Source organism: Hippopotamus amphibius, chromosome 12, assembly GCF_030028045.1.
Source record: "Hippopotamus amphibius kiboko isolate mHipAmp2 chromosome 12, mHipAmp2.hap2, whole genome shotgun sequence".
NCBI lineage: Eukaryota > Metazoa > Chordata > Mammalia > Artiodactyla > Hippopotamidae > Hippopotamus > Hippopotamus amphibius.
This window is the reverse complement of record NC_080197.1, coordinates 57353062-57373551: the sequence shown is the minus strand read 5'-3', so window position 1 is coordinate 57373551 and position 20490 is coordinate 57353062. Positions and strand designations below refer to the sequence as shown.

At 39.8% G+C, this 20490-nt stretch overlaps 1 protein-coding gene across 1 annotated transcript in view; it reads left to right on the top strand.

The window, feature by feature from the left end:
- Positions 1-3918, top strand: part of SMCO2 (single-pass membrane protein with coiled-coil domains 2) — a 31756-nt gene extending 27838 nt beyond the window's left edge. The window contains exon 8 of the mRNA XM_057700762.1: positions 3720-3918. Within this exon, the coding sequence (XP_057556745.1) occupies positions 3720-3918 (199 nt within the window). The remainder of the gene's footprint in view (positions 1-3719) is intronic.
- Positions 3919-20490: the final 16572 nt, after the last annotated feature.

The following is a 20490-nucleotide window of genomic DNA, read 5'->3' as shown; positions in this document are numbered from 1 at the left end:
AGCCCTAGATCCTGTGCTCCTCAATAAGAGAAGCCACTGCAATGAGACCCCTGTGCACCGCAACCAAGAGTAGCCCCCACTAGCGGCAACTAGAGGAAGCCTGCACACTGCAGTGAAGACCCAACACAGCCAAAAATAAAAAAATTATTTATTTATTAAAAAAAAAAAGACAGACAGTGATAAGCATTGGAGAGGATGTGGAGAAATTAGAATCCTCAGACATTGCTAGTGGGATTGTAAAATGGTGCAGCCACTTTGGAATACCATTTGGCAGTTCCTGAAAATGTTAAGCTACTATATGACCCACTCCTAAGTATGCATCCAAAGAATTGAAAAGGCATATCCACATAAAAACCTGTATATGAATATTGATAGTAGCTAAAGAGTAGAATCAATATTCATCAACTGATTAAATAGGTGAACAAAATGTGGTATATCCACACAATGGAGTATTATTCAGCCACAAAAAAGAATGAAGTTACCTATACATGCTACAACATGAAAGAACCTTGAAAACATTATGCTAAATGAAAGAAGTCAGACCCCAAAAGCCACATGTTATATGACTCTAGTCATAGGAAGTAGTCAAAATAGGAAAATCTAGGTAGATGAAAAATAGATTAGTGGTTGCCAAGCCTGGGGATAGTGGGAAATAGAGACTGACTCTTCTTTTGGGGAATTTCTGTGAAAATTTCCTGGAATTAGATAGTGGTGATGGTTGTACAACCTTGTGAATAAACTAAAAGCCACTGAATTGTACACTTTAAAGGGTAAATTTTATGGCATGTGAATTATATCTCAAAAACAAAGAGACAATTAAGTAGATAAATGAATGCCTTTCAATGATCACTTAATTGTGTTATCCGGGCAGATAATTCACTTGAGTTGGCCATCTTTCATCACATCGGCATCCTAGTTAAGACTGCCTAAGACTATGACCAATCTCTTGTCAGAGAAGTGGAACTATTTCTCTTTCCATTTAAGCGTGTTTATACATTATCTTTTTTAAAAAAAAAAATTTATTCACTTTATTTTTTATTTATTGGCTGCATTGGGTCTTCTTTGCTGCGTGCAGACTTTCTCTAGTTTCGGAGAGCTTGGGCTATTTTTCACGGTAGTGCGCAGGCTTCTTATTGAGGTGACTTCTCTTATTGCAGAGCACAGGGCTCTAGGCACGTAGGCTTCAGTAGTTGTGGCACTCGGGCTCCATAGTTGTGGCTCGAGGGCTCTAGAGTGCAGTCTTAGTAGTTGTGGTGCATGGGTGTAGTTGCTCCACGGCTTGGGGGATCTTCCCAGACCAGGGATCTAACCCGTGTCCCCTGTGTTGGCAGGCAGATTTTTAACCATTGTGCAACCAAGGAAGCCCCATACATTATCCTTTTTGAGGAGGTTTAGCTTGCAGACTAAGTCGATCATTCTGTATCTATTTTGCTGTTCTTAGCTTCAGAGGGTGGCCTCTTCCTGGTATTATCCCTAATCCCTCAGTTCCTTTATAGTCTTCCCCTATTTATTGATGACAAATAATGTGAACATTTTGGAAAAAATAAAAGATTTTATGCATGGCAATTTTTTTTATTGAAGTGTAGTTGATTTACAATGTTGTTATGCATGGCAAGTTTTGAAAAATAAATAAATAGTATTCAAAAGTCAAAACAATGTTTTTATTCTTTACAGGAGATAAATTCAAAATGAGTAAAACTATTAATGACACTAACTTTTTGTTCTATACAGGTGATATCATGAAAAAGCTTATTTTGATTTAGTAGCAATGATATTTTCCAAAGAAAAATGTCTAAGTCTTTTAAAATAAATATCATACATGTTTTTTATTTGCTTCATAATAGAAAAAAATTTTAACTTTAAGTTATATCATATAGACTTGTAAATAAAAATCAAGTGATTCAGCAGTATCAAAAAATTAACATGAATCTATCCATACATGGAGTGTTCACTGAAGGAAAGGAAAAACTAGAAGGAAACATTCTAAACCAAAAGAAAAACAAACCAAAGAAAAACAAACAAAATAAAAGAAAAAAACAAAAAATTAAAATAGAAAGAATGAATAAATGAAAGGAAGAGAGGTAAGAAAGAAAAAAAACTTAGCTGATTATATTAATGTGATGGGATTATAGTTTTTCCATTTCTCTGTTTTCCAAGTTATCCATAATTTAGAAAAAAACTATTTTTCTCTTAAAAAAATTAATGTTGGGATTTCCCTGGTGGTGCAGTTGCTGACTTCCCGCTTCCAGTGCAGGGGGCCCGGGTTTGATCCCTGGTCAGGGAAAGAGATCCTACGTGCTGCAACTAAGAGTTAGCATGCTGCAACTAAAGATCCTGCATGCTGTAACTAAGACCCAGCACAGTTAAATAAATAAATAAATAAATAAATAAATAAATAAATAAATAAATAAATATTTTTAAAAAAAATTAATGTTAAAATGTGTTTCTTTGAAAATGTTCCAGCTTAGTATTTCCAAAGGTGATTAATTTTGGAATTTAGGAAGATAGTGTTTATTTACTAGATATGTTTTGGTAGTGAGTCATTTTTCTTTTCGAAAGAAAGAACAAATGCACATGTAGTGCTCCCTGAGGACAGGACATCTCTGCTTCACCTTAGCAGCCCTCAAAGCCTCTTCCTAATAGAGTATTCTAAGCACATTGGTTCTTTAATAAATGTGTGAAGTAGAAGAATTATTTGTGTAACTGCCAAGAGATAGTCAGTGGCAATAATGCCAAGAAACTTGGCTCAGGCTTATGGAATCCACTGAATTGGGTCACCAAACAGATCCATAGCTAGCTTTAACTGTGCTCTAGACTTTCTCTTCTGAAATGCATTATAAAAGGTAATTATCTCCGGGTAACTGGATTATCTGTGACATTTCTTTTGTTCTTTGTGTTCCTCTGGATTTTCCAGATCTTCTACCCTAATCATGTATTGTATTTGTGATTAGAAAATAATAATGCAAGGACTTCGAAGCAAATAAAGAAAATACAAAAGGGCATGTCTGGTGCTGGGATGAAACTGGTGATAGTGGGAGAGAGCTGAATTCCACTTGTCACATTGTATTTTGTACCCTAGGAAAATCTAACTGCCTGTGCCTTTATTTCCCCCCAGATAGGCATCCTGTACCTTACAAGTGAGGTAGAGATGGCAGTAACTACTAGAGCGGGAGAAGAGCATTTCAAAGGAAAGCGCCCCAGAGTATCATTTCATTGTTTCACGGCTATAGAATCTTAGAATTCCAATGCCGGCCCTAGGATGGCCTTAGGTCCATCTACTCCAATTTCCTTCTTTTGCAAATGTCAACAGAGGTCAAGAGAAGTTCAGTTACTTACTTGAAGTGATAGAGCTACATGGGTGGAGGAACCAGGAGTCACATCAGTGTGGTTTTCTTCAGAATGTTCTTTTATTTGTTTGTTTATGTACTTATCTATCGATTGATTGCTGTATAGCTGATTTATAATATATTAGTTTCAGGTGTACAACATAGTGATGCAATATTTTTATAGATTATACTGCATTTAAATTTATTACAAAATAACAGCTATATTTCCCTATACTATATAATATATCCTTGTTGCTTACTCATTTTATACATAATATTTTGTGTCTCTTAATCTCTATCCCTATCTTGCCCCTCTCCCTTCCCTCTCCCCACGGGTTTTGTTCTCTACAACCTTCAGAATGTGCTTAACACAGATTTTTTTTTTCCTTCTAGGAAACGTGCACTGAGGATTTTCATCGTGTTTTACGTCCTCACCTTCACTGGACTTTCATGTTACATACTCTTTTTTGATGCTACATTTATCTTTGAAAAGATGCTCCCTACAATGCTTGGGCGCCGCAGGATGTGGGAACTGCGGGAGATGATTGAACCTTTCTTGAATTTGGAAGTGGAAGACTTGTTACCCTCCTAAAGATACTGTTACCCTACTGACTTTCTTCCCAATAAAATTCTGGCTGTTCTTGTATTACAGTGGTTAACCAATTTTTAAAAAAACGCTATAGGGTGTTTTGTAAAGGACATTGTTGGTTTATGTGGAAATTGGTTGATAACAGATAGGAAAAAAATGAAAACAATTTATCTTTATCCTCATGACTCACAGTGACATCTTGAATCTTTGCATGTATTTTTTTTTTAGATTTATTTTATTGTTTATTTAATTTATTTATTTTTGGCTGCGTTGGGTCTTTGTTACTGTTTACAGGCTTTCTCTAGTTGTGGCGAGCAGGGACTACTCTTCATTGTGGTGCACCGGCTTCTCACTGCAGTGGCTTCTTTTGTTGCGGAGCATGGGATCTAGGCAAGCAGGCTTCAGTAGTTGCAGCACATGAGCTCAGTAGTTGTGGCATGTGGGCTCAGTAGTTGTGGTGCATGGGCTTAGTTGCAGCATGTGGGATCTTCCTGGACCAGGGCTTGAACCCATGTCTCCTACACTGGCAGGTGGATTCTTAACCATTGTGCCACCAGGGAAGTCCCTCTTTGTATGCATTTTTAAAAACATTTCCTTCAAACCACTAGCCTCTTTTCTCCCCCACCCCCAAGAACACTGAGACTATCAAGCATTAGCTTTCATGGGTGCTTATTTCCCCCATTTTGACCTCTGATATCTCAGAAAAGAAAGCACAGAATTCCTTTCCGTTTTCACTTCAATTGAATTGGGGCCATATTTTGAGTTTAGGTGTAGTGGACATTTCTTGGACTTGCTCGCTACCATTCATTTCTCCTTTTGGTAACAACACCCTAATTTTGCTTTGAAAGAACTTTCTTTTCTCAGTGAGCATAGTTATAGGTGGCCTTTCGGTCTTTCTATTGTTCCCTGTTTCTGTCTTCCTATTAACAGGAGTTGGGGACATGTCAAATCAGACATTCTTTAAGAATAAGAATTTTGAGGACAATTATACGAAGAAGGAAAATGATGCGAACTTCAATAGATATGGGAACTAGCCCATATCTTTCTCTGCTTAAGGTAGTCAGAATTGGTTCTGCTGCTTATTTAAAAAGGAAGTCTAATTGATACAGTAGTTTTGAAAGCCAGACTGGAGCACTTTTATCCCTAGCTTTGTAGGTAATGGGGAAATAGTGAGTATTATTTGCAATATGAAAAATAGCTATAATTGAAATGTGCAAGTTTAGTAGCACCATGGAGAATGAATTGGAGTAGGGGGGCAAATGGAGTGTTAAAAGGCTGTTCAAGTGGTTCAGGTGAGCTAAAGAGGTGGCAATGGGGGTGAGAGGAGATGATGGGTGAGGTAGGTATTGTAAGATTGTGTGATATTTGCCTGGTTGATGGATGTAGGGTTGGGAGGGTAGTGACAAACGGAGGGGTGGAGTGCAGTTCACTTCTCACATTTGGTTGGGTCTTGAAGGATGGATACTACTTTCATGCAGAGATTGAGGAAAAGGCATTTCAGAGAAAAGAGCATCACAAGTGGAAGGCAGAGTCAGGAAATGCAGTGGAGCAAATTGCTCAACAGACCAGTGTGTATTTTCCTTAAATTAAAAAAAAAAAAATCTGGAACTTCCCTGGTAGTCCAGTGGTTAGGACTCCGTGCTTCCACTGCAGGGGGCAGGGGTTCCATCCCTAGTCTGGGAACTAAGATCCCACAAGCAGTGCAGCGCAGCCAAAAAAAATTTATGCAATTTTTAAAGGTTACTTTCCATTTACAGTTACTACAAAATATTGGCTATGTTCCCTGTGTTGTATAATACATCCCTGTGTCTATCTTACACCCAATAGTTTGTGCCTCCCCCTTTTCCATCCCTATATAGCCACCCCCCACAGGTAACAACTAGTTTGTTCTCTATATCTGTAAGTCTGCTTCTTTTTTGTTTTATTCACTAGTTTGTTGTATTTTTAAGATTCTACATACAAGTTATATCATACAAATACTGATTTGTCTTTGTCTGACTTATTTCACTTAGCATAATGCCCTCCAAGTCCATCCATGTTTCTGTAAATGGCAAAATTTCATTCTTTTTTATGGCTGAGTAATATTCCATCGTCTATATGTACCACATTTTCTTTGTCCATTCATCTGTTGATGGACACTTAGGTTGCTTCTTTATCTTGGCAATTATAAATAATGTTGCTATGAGCACTGGGGTGCATGTATTTTTTTGAATTAGTGTTTTTGTTTTGGATTAGTGTTTTATACCCAGGAGTGGAATTGCTGGGTCATATGGTAGTTGTGTTTTTAGTTTTTTGAGAAACATCCACACTGTTTTCCATGGTGGCTGTACCAATTTACATTCCCACCAACAGCATAGTTTGCACGTTCCTTGAAAACAAACACTCGGCCTTGTTCGTTTTGTGATCATTCTGGTCCCTCAACTGGATGCATCAGAATCACTTGCGGAGCTTTATACAGTGGAGATTTCCAACCCCGCCCCCAGATATTTAGATTCAGCAGAGCTAATACAGGGCCCTGGAACTTTGTTTTTAAAAATCTCCCCAGTTGAATCTAATACAAATCCCAAATTTGGGAAGCATACCTTGGTACACTTCAGGACAATGCTGTGCATGGAGTAGGTACCCAATAAATACCAGTTGACGTAAATTAAATTAGGTGTTCTTGTCTTTGTGGCCTCCCCATCCCCTCATCGAGTGCTACATTTAATATCTGTTCAAAAATTTTCATCATAGCCGTTTTCTCAGGGTCCCCATCTTCCCATACCCTTGAAGTAACCTTCAGCTCCTTTACTATCTTTCTGTTTTAACATTCCAGGAATCACCAGGCCCTTCCAATTCTTCTGCAGAAAACTTTCTCAGATCTGTCCCCGTTCTTTGCATTTATAATGTTTCCATTCTGATAGGCCTTATCATACAAATGGATTACTGCTGGGAAAAGCCAGCCTATTGTTTCCCCTTCCATAAACTGCTATTATTCACACAACCTTAGAAAAGAATAGACTCCAAATGCCACTTTTATCCTGATAGTCTACAGCCAGCAAGCTACATCAGTAGCTGGAAGTGTGAAATTTGCTTGTGAGTGGCTCTCAAGCTGTAATGTTTAACAGGATTCCACAGAGACTTTTTATTATACATTTGTATGAGCATCATCTCCAGAAATTCTGAATCTTTAGATCTAGGGTGAATCTCTAATATTTTCTATTTTAATCATTTCCCTTAGCAATTCTTGGAACTCCAAGTTTAAGAACTACCATGCTAGGCTATGGGCAAGTTACCCGGAATTACATTTTGGCTGAGATCCCAGACGAAGTTAAACAAGAGGTGAGTAACTTTTGGGGGCAGGAAGAGGGAATGAGGAGATGGGCAAGGGAATTTCCAGGACAGACAGAAAGGAAAATAGCCAAAAGCTCTGGGAACAATGTGTAATATATTCAAAGGTCTTGTGATAGTGACAGAATATGCTGACAGACTAAAAAAAGTCACAGACTTGTTTACAGATTCAAAGACTATTCAGACCAATTTGTAGACAGAACGTGGCATATGTTTTTCATAATCTTTAGGTAAATTCTCATTACTGGATACAGTATCAGCTGATTTATTTGTAAAACCAAAAATAGAAGCATTGAGTTTAAGCAACTCACATAAAGCTAAAAGTCTTGCAATAATCATATAACACTAGTGATGAAGTAAGGTAGGGGAACTAGATTCTTTTAAAGAATAAATTAATGTGTTACTAGCTTCCAAGATACACTTTATCAGGATTTTCACTAAGATGGAATCATTTTCCCTGGGGGGGTGAATATCTTTAAAGTGGAAATGGCACCCTTTCACATCAATTGGTTTTCAACTTGTCAGCATCTCAAGCTGGAAAGCAGGATGTCACAATGCTCTTTACTGAGAGAGGGAAACATTTTGTAAAGTACTGTAATATTAAGATGCTATAAATGTCTACGTGTGGTAATTCAGTTCACTGCCTTGGTGTTTTATTTCAGATCTTGAAAATGCCATATTCAACTGAGTCAACTGCTATGCTCAAGATCACTTACAAAAAATGTTGAAATCACTTTGCAATATGGTCTTGATTTTGGACTAGGAGGAAAGAAAATGAGTGTCACAGCATCTCCACTTGTCATGTGTTTTGAGTGAAGACAGCTATGTTGTAATAAAAAGAGCTTTAAACTTGGATTCAGAGTTGAATTACAGTCGTGATCTGTTGCCAGCTACATGCCAATCTCCACCTTTCCCCACCCCCACCCCCCCACCCCAAATGCGATCCAAGCACTGCTCTGCAGCTGCCCAGAGCACTGGCTGCTGTGAGTTCACAGCTAGGATCCTCTTTTGAACTTGCCTTTGGTCAAAGAGATCTGCTTCACCTAAGGTTCCTCTCCTTGTGTGCATCCAATGACTGATCCAGGCCAAGGTACATTTCCAAAGGGCCGTCCCAGACTCAGAGCTCCCCACGGGATTGGTTAAGTTCTCTAGAGCAACTGTATGGTAGTGTAACTTCTTCCTCTCTCTGGTCCTGTTCTCACCATCCCCTTTGTTTTTTATTTATTTAGTTATTGGCTGCGTTGGGTCTTCGTTGCTGCACGTGGGCTTTCTCTAGTTGTGGAGAGCGGGGGCTACTCTTTGTTGTGGGCTTCTCATTGTGGTGGCTTCTCTTGTTGTGGAGCACGGGCTCTAGGCATGTGGGCTTCAGTAGTTGTGGCATGTGTGCTCAGTAGTTGTGGTGCTCAGGCTCAGTTGCTCTGCGGCATGTGGAATCTTCCCGGACCAGGGCTCGAACCCGTGTCCCCTGTGTTGGCAGACAGATTCTCAACCACCAGGGAAGTCCCCTTACCATCTCCTTTAAATGTGATCATCTTGAGAGTATTCTCCAATAAACCTAAACTCAGGTCTTCATTTCAAGGTCCACTTCAGGGAAACTTGACTGAAGACACCTGTGGAAATGAAGACTAACCAAATGAGAGCAAACAGAGACTACTTATTCAGAGGTTGCTAGAGCAAGGGAGTCAGCCACCAACACATGTGCTTCAACAGAGACTCAGGAAGGCAGAGGAGTGGGAAAGGTTTATATTGGAAAAAGGGGAAGCCTTCAGGTGTGCCCTAATTGAAGGCTGTTCGCCTGGGGAAGATGTAGGTGGGCTGACCAGGAGCGGACCATCCTATGTAATGGTTAGGGGTGCATGTTTGACTTTTTCTGGTTGGTCCTAAGGTAAAAAAGGGGAGAAAAACTAGGGAAGCTTTCAGTTATTAACCGCATCTTTGTTTACACATGTATAAATTGAGGAAAATAATATCTGCCTCATGAGATCCTTGGGTTAAAGGACCTGACGTTTAATAGGTTGTAAGGTGTTATTATTATCTATTATTATTATTATTATCTTTGTTATTTTCATGGACAATATTTTTAAACATGTGAGATTACCTAATTAAGAATTTGGGGTCTGATCTAAGAGGGAAGAAATGAATTTGAATATACTTCCTGATATACTACATCCTGGAGTAAAAATGAATAAACCACCAATTTTGACTCCTTTCTTTTTCATGTCTTGCTCACAGTCTGGCAGAAAATCTTGTTGATTCTACCTTAAAACATACACAGAATTCAACCACTTCTCACCACCTCCCTGGTACCAACTACCCTATAAGCCACGATTATTGCAAACCTCCACCAGCTGTCTCGTTGGTTCTCCCTGACTCTATCCTTGCCCATGTATAATTCAGCAGAGTCATATGGTTCTAATGTAGGTCAAATCACATCACCCCTCTGCTACAAAACCCTTCAGTGGCTTCCCGCTTCTTTCAGAGTAAAAGCCCAAGTCCTTACGGTGGTCTTCATTGACCTGTGTCCCTCCCCTCATCCTGTTCTCCTTGCCGGCTTGGCCATTCCAGCTTCACTGTGTATGTCGCTATTCCTGGGCCACATCCGGCACACTTAGCTCAAGGGCTTGGCCCTGGCTGGCCCCTCTGCCCAGCAGTCTCTTCCCCTGAATATCCAAATGGCTTACATCTACAGGGCCTTCAAATCTTAGCCGAAAAAGTCATCTTCTTGGCTATAATCAAAAAGACAGATAATAACAAGTTTTGGGTGAGGATGTGGAGAAATTGGAACCCTCACATACTACTGATGTTAATATAAAATGATACACTCACTTAGAAAAATGGTCCCCCCAAAAGTTAACAGTTACCATATGACCTAGTAATTCCACTTCTAGGTTACACCCCAAAGAAGTGAAAACATACACCCACACAAAAACCTGTGTATGAATGTTCGTAGCAGCATTTGAGAACTGCTAAAAAGTAGAAACAATTCAAATATCCATCAGCTGATGAATAGATAAACAAAATGTGGTATATCCATACAATGGAGTATTATTCAACCACAAAAACAAAGGAGGTACTGATACAGGTTACAACATGGATGACCCTTGAAAAATTATGCTAAGTGGGAGAAGCCAGATGCACAAGGTCACCTATTGTACGATTCCATTTATAGGAAATGTCCAGAACAGGCACATCCACAGACACACGGTAGATGAATGGCTGGGGGTGGGGAGCGACTACTAGTGAGTACGGGATTTTCCTACAGTGAAGAAATGTCTCAGAATTTTAGTGGTGGTGGTTGCATAACCTTGTGAATATACTAAATATCACTGAAAAATACACTTTAAAATGGTGAATTTTATGCTGTATGAATTATACCTCAATTTTTAAAAATGTCATCTTTTATTTTTTTATTTATTGGCTGCATTGGGTCTTCACTACTGCACACAAGTTTCTCTAGTTGTGGCGAGTGGGGACTACACTTTGTTGCGGTGCACGGGCTTCTCATCGCAGTGGCTTCTCTTGTTGTGGAGCACAGGCTCTAGGCGTTCAGGCTCCAGTAGCTGCAGCATGCGGACTCAATAGTTATGACTTTCGGGCTCTAGAGCACAGGCCCAGTAGCTGTGGCGCATGGGCTTAGTTGCTCTGCAGCATGTGGGATCTTCCTGGACCAGGGATTGAACCCATGTCCATTGTATTAGCAGATGGATTCTTAACCACTGCACCACCAGGAAAGTCTCCACATGGCATCTTTTTAATGAGACCTATGTGACTGTCACATTTACAACTGCAGCCCTCCCATCCCAGCCCCATACCCCTCAATTGCTCTTCTCTGTTCTACTTTTTGCCATGACTTCTAACATAATATATAATCTATTCATTTATCAGCTTTATTGTTTATCTGAATCTTCCCATTGAAATGTAACTTCCACAAGAGCAGAGGCTAAACTGGGACTTCATAGACACCATATTATATGTATAATGTCAGAAAATATGTCCTTTTGAACATGGGGATGCTAGCACTATAATCACTAAGAAAAAGTTCCTGAGAATGATTACTTTGCTCTGAATCTTTAAAGGCTGAAGAGGAATAATCTACATCGTGGGTGACAAAGTTTGTGTTTTGTTTTGCTTTTTAATTAATTTATTGGCTGTGTTGGCTCTTCGTTGCTGTGCGCGGGCTTTCTCTGTTTGCAGGGAGTGGGAGCTACTCTGTTGCAGTGCGTGGGCTTCAGTAGTCGTGGCTTTCGGGCTCTAGAGCACAGGCTCAGTAGTTGTGGTGCACAGGCTTAGATGTTCCACGGCACGTGGGATCTTCCCGGCCCAGGGCTCGAACCCATGTCCCCTGCTTTGAAAGGCAGATTCTTTACCACTGCGCCTCCAGGGAAGCCCCGAGAGTCAATGTTTTAAAGGGGTAGGAAATCATGAGGGAGGAAAAGGGCTAGGATTAAAGGGAAAAGGGGAAAACATGTTCTATGTACGGCAGGTGGGTTTCCCAGTTATGCTAACTAAAGTCATTCATCTAGACCCTGTGTCTATCTTAGGCTAGAGAGGAGAGAACAGATTGAACACATACAGTAAGGTGTCTAGTACTTACTGGGTCCCAAGGAAGTAAAATTGAATTCATTGGCTGGTGAAATTTAGCCTAAGGTGATACTGCTCACTTTGGTTTGGGACTGAATGAGACAGCATCTTCAGATTAAGGGTTCCTAGGTCTATGACCAAGCAGAGTTGGGGAAAGGTCGAAATTGTCCACAGGACCCTTAGTTTGCCATGGAGGATGGTGTGTGTGAAGGAGGCCTGTTAGTTACCTAGGAGATTAGCTTCAATTTTGGCATAACTTCATGTAGTGTGAAACCATTTAAGTTTTTAGTTTTTAGGTTTTTTTTAGTTTCAGTTTTTGAATCTTTTTCTACATGGTTTTTAGGAGACATTAATATTTAATGTCACAGCATAGTTACTAACCAAGTGACACATGGTTTTTGTTTCAATTTGACTGCTTCGGATGCTGGGTTTTTTTCTTTAGTTCTCTTAATTTGTAACCGACTGATTTTATTGATACAGACTAATCTCCAAGTGTTGTTGCTTAATAGGTCAAAGTGCAGAATGATCTAGCAGAGCCTATCCAGTCTCCAGTCCCCACTTCCTCTTCTTACTGTTCAGGTGTCTACTCTTGCCCTGTGTGACTCTGGATCAGATCCTAATTGGCCGAAGGCAATCATAGCTGCCCCCCTCCCCAAAGGCTCAAGAGTGATTGGGTTAGATGTAAACATGTGATTCAGTTTTGACCAATGAGATTTGAAGGTTTATCTACTGGGGGAGGGAACGTTTCTGAGCACGAATTTCCTTTATCTGAAATGGAGACAGTAGGAAGAAAAGATCTTTTTTTTTTCTTTTCTCTTTTTCCTTTTGGATGTCAGCGTGTGTGGGTTTGATGCTTGAAATTCTTTAGGTCATCTTACAACCACGAGGGAAATGTACAATCCAGTTTGGGCTTTCCCCCTTTAGGTCAAGGCCAACAAATCCCACAGAGGGAGAGAGAGAAACAGCCTGGGTGCTCAGTGACATCTGAAGTAACCCAACCCACAGCCCCATGTATATTCTTATTGTTCAAGACTCTTAGATTCACATCTGAGGAGGGGAACTGTGGAGGCGGGAGCAGGGGTGGATGAGATCATTACTTTTCAAAGTTCAGTTTGATTTTTTTTTTAACCATGTTATGTATATGATTTAAAAAATAAATTGAGTGATTTTTATTGCCTTTAGTAAGTGAATCCAGAGAAATTTTAAGTTTAATTTATGGGTAGCTGCCATCTTGAAGTGAAATGGCAGCAAATAAAAGTTTTAATGGGTCATTATCAAGTACACAATTAAAGGTACTTGAGTGAAATTTGGGCCTAGGTAGAGGATGAAGTTAGGTGTGCTTGAGTGAAGCGAGTTCTTTTAGTGATTGCACCACTGCTTTACCAAATGCCTGTGTGGTTCGTGTGGTTGTTTTGTTTTCCACAATAAGCACAAGCAGTAGTGTCTACTGTGACGTGAGTTTACTTAATGAAGAGCATTTGACAAATAAGCAGCCCCATCCAAGGCTAAATGTCCTACTGATCATACTTGATGAGATCCAGGCCTTTTCAAAACAATACCAAATGTGATATTCTGACCACACCACACAGTTAATATTCCTGTGTGTAGATACAGAAACAATTTGTTTCCCGTTTTCATAATTTCTTCCTTGAGATATGGTCTGTGAGGGACTAGGGGGAAAGAGAAAAGTCTTTTCTGAAAGTCCCCTGGCTCTAGGGGACTTTTAATGATACAAATCGTTTCCAAAAGTGAGTGATGTTTTCTTCTCATTTGGAAAGGTGTATTCTTACCTCTCAGATCGCGGTAATCTCTCCAGAAGAGATTATAGCTGATTGGAGGGGAGAATAGTCACGTGGCTCCTGAGACCTTTACGGCCTCTGACACTCAAGTTTTCATGTACTTACTTGAAAGGTGTGGAGGAAAAGAGAGTAATGATGTTTTTCGACTCCAGCAAATGAGCACACAAACCCAACCCAATCGCCTTCGCTGATTTTGCAGAAAAGGCTACATTCAGTTTCAGGGCAGATTAATTTCAGCAAAATTTCATCCTCTTTAGTACATGAGCACAAATGTAAATAATAATAATATGAATAACAACAGTGACAATTATTGTCACGAATAATGTAACACATATAATAATATAAAAATAACAGTAACAGTAGCAGTTATGTTGCTTAGTGAATGGTTCCTATGCTCCATGCACTACAGTAAGCATTTCATAAACCTTGTATTGCTTAATCCTCACAAGTACTTTGTAAGCCAAATATTGTTGTTGCCCTCATTTTTATACAGGGGGTAACTGAGGCACAGAGAGGATAAGTAGCTTGCTTACCATCCCATAGTAAATGGGAGAGTCAGGATGTGAATCTAGACCTGTCTGGCTATAATACCTATTCCCCTTTCATGGGACACAGCCCCTCAAAACTGGATCATAAGCTCTGCGAGAGCAGGAACAATGCCGTTAAGCCCTGTACATTTAGCATCTAACACATTACTTGCAAGACAGCAAGTGCACAATAAATATTTATTGAGTGAATCAATGAATTAACATTTGTTGTGTCAAGTACAGCTTCCACCAGCGCTGCAGGTTTCACACATCACCTGAGACCTTGCCCCCCTCTGTCTGGCTCATCTCCACCATTGATCACTACTCCCAGGAGCTATATTGTTGCAAAGGTCACTGACATAGTGGCTCACTCTTTACCTAGCCTGTCTGTGAGCCACAGTTACTGAGCTATTCCAGGGACTGTGAACTTTTCTGCTTCCTCCACTGTCTGCTCCCCTCATTGAATCCCCTTCAGGAAGCCAAAGCAAGTCTAAAGTCCAATTACTTTTTCTTTTCTTTTTTTTTTTTAAAGAACTTTTATTGAGATACAGTTAACAGACAATAAACAGCATATATTTAGAGCGTACAATTTGGTATCCCAATCTCCCAATTCATTCTCCCCCAACCCTCCCCGATTTCCCCACTTGGTGTCCATGTATTTGTTCTCTACATTTGTGTCTATTTCTGCCTTGCAAACTGGTTGATTTGTACCATTTTTCTATTGTCCACATATATGTGTTAATATACAATATTTGTTTTTCTCTTTCTGACTCATTTCACTCTGTATGACAGTCTCTAGGTCCATCCATGTCTCTACAAATGTCCCAGTTTGTCTAGTAACTTTGGGTTTTGTTTGTTCTTCTTTCTCTAGTTTCTTTAGGTGTAAGCTTAGATTGTTTATTTGGGATTTTTCTTGTTTCTTGAGGTAGGATTGTATCGCTATAAACTTCCCTCTTAGAACTGCCTTTGCTGCATCCCATAGGTTTTGGATCATTGTGTTTTCATTGTCATTTGTCTCTAGGTATTCTTTGATTTCCTCTTTGATTTTTTCAGTGATCTCTTGGTTATTTAGTAGCATATTGTTTAGCCTCCATATGTTTGTCTTTTTTACAGTTTTTTTTCCTGTAATTGATTTCTAATCTCATAGCGTTGTGGTCAGAAAAGATGCTTGATACGATTTCAATTTTCTTGAATTTACCAATTCTTGATTTATGACCCAAAATGTGATCTATCCTGGAGAATGTTCCATGTGCACTTGAGAAGAACATGTAGTCTGCTATTTTTGGATGTAATGTCTTATAGATATCTATTAAATCAAGCTGATTTATTGTGTCATTTAAAGCTTGTGTTTCCTTATTAATTTTCTGTGTGGATGATCTGTCCACTGGTGTAAGTGGGGTGTTAAAGTCCCCCACTATTCTTGTGTTACTGTCGATTTCCTCTTTCATAGTTGTTAGCATTTGCCTTATGTATTGAGGTGCTCCTATATTGGGTGCATATATATTTATACTTGTTATCTCCTCTTCTTGGATGGATCCCTTGATCTTTATGTAGTGTCCTTTCTTGCCTCTTGCAACATTTTTTATTTTAAAGTCTATTTTATCTGATATGAGTATTATTATTCCAGCTTTCTTTTGATTTCCATTTGCATGGAATATCTTTTTCCATCCCCTCACTGTCAGTCTGTATGTGTCCCTAGATCTGAAGTGGGTCTCTTGTAGACAGCATATATATGGGTCTTGTTTTTGTATGCATTCAGCCAGTCTGTGTCTTTTGGTTGGTGCATTTAGTCCATTTGCATTCAAGGTGATTATTGATATGTATGTTCCTATTACCATTTTCTTAGTTGTTTTGTTTTTGTTTTTGTAGGTCCTTTTCTTCTCTTATGTTTCCCACTTAGAGAAGTTCCTTTAGCATTTCTTGTAGGGCTGGTCTTGGTGGTGCTGAATTCTCTTAGCTGTTGCTTGTCTGTAAAGCTTTTGATTTCTCTGTCTGGATGAGATCCTTGCTGGGTAGAATATTCTTGGTTGTAGGTTCTTCCCTTTCATCACTTTAAATACATCGTGCCACTCCCTTCTGGCTTGCAGAGTTTCTGCTGAGAAATCTGCTATTAACCTTATGGGAGTTCCCTTGTATGTTATTTGTCGTTTTTCCCTTGTTGCTTTTAATAACTTTTCTCTGTCTTTAATTTTTGTCCATTTGACTGCTGTATATCTTGGCATGTTTCTCCTTGGGTTTATCCTGACTGGGACTCTCTGTGCTTCCTGGACTTCGGTAGCTGTTTCCTTTCCTATGTTAGGGAAGTTTTCAACTAGAATCTCTTCCAGTATTTTCTCGTGTCCTTTCTCTCTCTCTTCTCCTTCTGGGACCCCTATAATGTGAATGTTGGTGTGTTTAACATTGTCCCAGAGGTCTCTTAGGCTGTCTTCAGTTCTTTTCATTCTTTTTTCTTTATTCTTTTCTGCATCAGTGATTTTCTCCATTCTGTCTTCCAGGTCACTTATTCGCCCTTCTGCCTCAGTTAATCTGCTATTGGTTCCTTCTAGTGTATTTTTCATTTCTGTTATTGTGTTGCATATCTCTGTTTGTTTGCTCTTTACTTCTTCTAGGTCTTTGGTAAACTTTTCAATCTTTGCATCCAGTCTTTTTTCAAAGTCCTGGATCATCTTCACCATCATTATTCTGAATTCTTTTTCTGGAAGGGTGCATATCTCCTCTTCATTTACTTGTTTTTCTGGGGTTTTATCCTGTCCCTTCATCTGGTACAAAGTCCTCTGCTCTTTCATTTTCTCTGTCTTTCTGTGGCTGTGGTTTTCAGTTCCACAAGACAAAATACTGCTGATACTGCTTGATACTGCTGTCTGCCTTCTTGTGGAGGAAGCTATCTAGGAGGCTCCTGGGTGTTTCCTGATAGGAGGGACTGATGGTGGGTAGGCCTGGGTGGGCGGAGCTCAGTAAGACTTTTATCCAATTTGGTGGGCGGAGCTCAGTAAAACTTTAATCTGCTTGTCTGCCAATGGGTGGGGCTGTGTTCCCACCCTGTTGGTCATTTGGCCTGAGGCTACCTAGCACTGGAGCCCACAGCCTCTTTGGTGGGGCTAATGGCGGACTCTGGGAGGGCTCACGCCAATGAGCACTTCCCAGAACCCCTGCTGCCAGTGCCCCTGTCACCTCGGTGAGCCACAGCTGCCCCCACCTCTGCAGGCAGCCCTCCAACGCCAGCAGGTAGGTCTGGTTCAGTCTCCCATGGTGTCACTGCTCCTTCCCCCTGGGTCCTGGTGAGCACACTTTTTTGTGTGCCCTCCAAGAGTGGAGTCTGTTTCCCCCAGTCCTGTGGAGGTCCTGCAATCAAATTCTGCTGGCTTTCAGGGTCTGATTCTCTGGGGATTCCTCCTCGCATTGCAGGACTCCCAGGTTGGGAAGACTAACGTGAGGCTCAGAACCCTCACTTTAGTGGGTGGACTCCTGCAGTATAACTGTTCTCCAGCTTGTGAGTCACCCACCCAGCATTTATGGGATTTGATTTTAATGCGATTGAGCCCCTCCTACCATCTCACTGCAGCTTCTCCTTTGTCTCTGGATGTGGGGTGTCTTTTTTGGTGAGTTCCAGTGTCTTTCTGTCGATGATTGTTCAGCATTTAGTTGTAATTCCGGTGCTCTTGCAAGAGGGAGTGAGCGCAGGTCCTCCTATTCCGCCATCTGGATCATATCTTCCCCAATTACTTTTTCTAATACTCAGGGCTTCTCTGCACCAGAGTAAGGCTGGACCTCCCTTTCTCCCTTTCTGAGCATGAAGCCCACACTGCCTGTCTCAGGCTGGAAAGTTGTTTCCCTTTATCTTCTGGCTGGTGAACTTGCCACATGCCCAAAATTCAGATTTGGTCCCATGACTTCTTTTCATTGGGAGGTGCTTTTGCTGCTTGTGATTGATAAACGAGCAAAGCAAATGGTTGCACAGTCTTATTTAATAGTAGGGGTTTTAATGAAAAATACAGCTTTGATTACAATGCAGGTGTATAATTTTACCACCTATGTTATTTTAAAAATGTTTTTTTTTAATATTGATCATTCTGTATGTGTATACATATATAATTTTTTATGTCTGTGTGCTTTATTATACTTAAAAGGCTATGAATCTTGAGTCATTTTTCCTTTTGAAAATTTTATCAAATCTATCCATGTGCCATAGGAAAATGTACAAACACATAAAATACTGCACACAAATGTATAGGCCTTACAAAATCTGCTGAAACAAAATCATCCACTCCATGGAAGTCATAGAAACTTTGTGGATAGGACAGATTTTAAAACCATGGATTCCCGTTAAAACTTGCAAATCAACCATGTACCCTTTAGAGCAGGGAAAGAACTAGCATACTGTATCATTTACTGATAGTGAGTTAAAGTGAAAAGCATTTGGTTTTACTCCCTCTCTGTCTAACCAGCAGCATGATTTTGGAGAAGCTACTTTAAGGTTTTCTGTTTCAAATTTCCACTTATACATTTCTGCAGCTACATAAGGTATCTGTAAGGCCTATTCCAGTTGTTCTAGTCCTCTATTTTTCTGACTACAATGTTCTACTTCTCTATGCTAGAGAAGTAAGACTAGATAATAATTTTAGAACAATTTAACTACTCAGGAAATGTTGACAAGGTGCAATGCAAAGTTAGAGAAGCCAAGAAGTGAATTGTGAAACAGTTGGCATTGCTGTTTGTTTTTTTTTCTATCATTTCTGAGAAGACTGTTAGATGTTGCCATGTAAACTTGCTTTCTAAGAGCACATAGGCCTTCTGGATCGTGCTATATACTATTTGATTCTTGCTAATCAGGCAGATGTCTAATTCCACTTCAGGATATGTTAGTTATTGAAAGTCTGCTTCATGGGCACAGTCTCTACCATTCTGACGACAACAGTCAGTGCATCTTGAAAATAATCTCTCTTGAAAATAGAAATAAATGTGTAAACATATCTGGCTGAAATGTGCACAGTCTTCAATACTATCAATCAATTTAATTAAAATAGCTCAGGAAATCAGTAACCCACAAATGGTATATCTGGGAATTCAAAAGAGAATAGCCTGCGTTTAATATTGATTACATGTCTGCATTCTCACTTTTTCCTATATGCTGTGATTACCCAACTATGAAGGGTGAACTAGAAACTGTAGATTGCATTGACTGTATTTGTTCTGCACAGTGCTTAGCACACAGCAGTGGATAACATGACACAGTATATGCTTTGATCAGATCTGATGACTCTGAACTATCCTTGTTTTTCCTCACATCATTTCATCTATAACAAAGATGAAATTGCAATTGCCCTTATGAGTCTGGAATATTTATTTTGAAATAGAAATCTTTCTATACCAAGACTAAAGATTTTAATATATTTGTAAACTCAGTACACTTCATTAAATCTTATATTCCTCATGTAAACATTGGTGTTACTTGGACTGTGGCAATCAACTACAGCACAATTTTACGATTATTTATGGAATTAAATAATTTTGCCATTATGCATATGACACTGTCCATATTTCACTTATGTATGCATATAAAGATTCTAGGAAATTAAATAAAGCTTATTAGTAAAACTTCTATATTGCTTAATGTTTCAATAAACTGTGCCAAAATTTAAAAACAAAACAAAACAAAATAGTAGGGGTTTAACTGTTGGGAGCCTTTTGTCTGTAACAGTATACCTAAATAACATTGGCTTAAAGAATAAGGATATTTATTACCTCATGTGATGAAATATCTGCAGCTAGAGTGGTTAATTAAGCTCAATGACCTCAGTGTTTTGAGTCACCTTATTTTACATTTTCTTGGCTTTCCACTTGTGATCCCAAGATGGCTACTTCAAACATCTTCCCGGGATACAATGTGTAACAGAAGAAAACAACGGAGAAGAAAATCTTTGCCAGAAACTCCCAGCAGACTTCCTCTTGGGAACCCTTGGCCAGACTAGACCACAGGCCCCAACAAACCAATTACTGCTTCTGATCTGCCACCCTCCCCACTCCCTTGTTCTTGTGAGCACAACAAACACTTACCCTGCCCAGCTGTCACCAATGAATTTCTTCAATAGAAATCCAGCATAGGGACTTCCCGGGTGGCACAGGTTTGAGCCCTAGTCCGGGAAGATCCCACATGCCTTGGAGCAATGAAGCCCGTGGGCCACAACTACTGAAGCGCATGAGCCTAGAGCCTGTGTTCCGCAACAAGAGAAGCCACTGCAATGAGAAGCCTGCACACCGCAACGAAGAGTAGCCCCCGCTTGCGGCAACTAGAGAAAGCCCGTGTGCAGCAACGAAGACCCAACTCAGCCAATAAATAA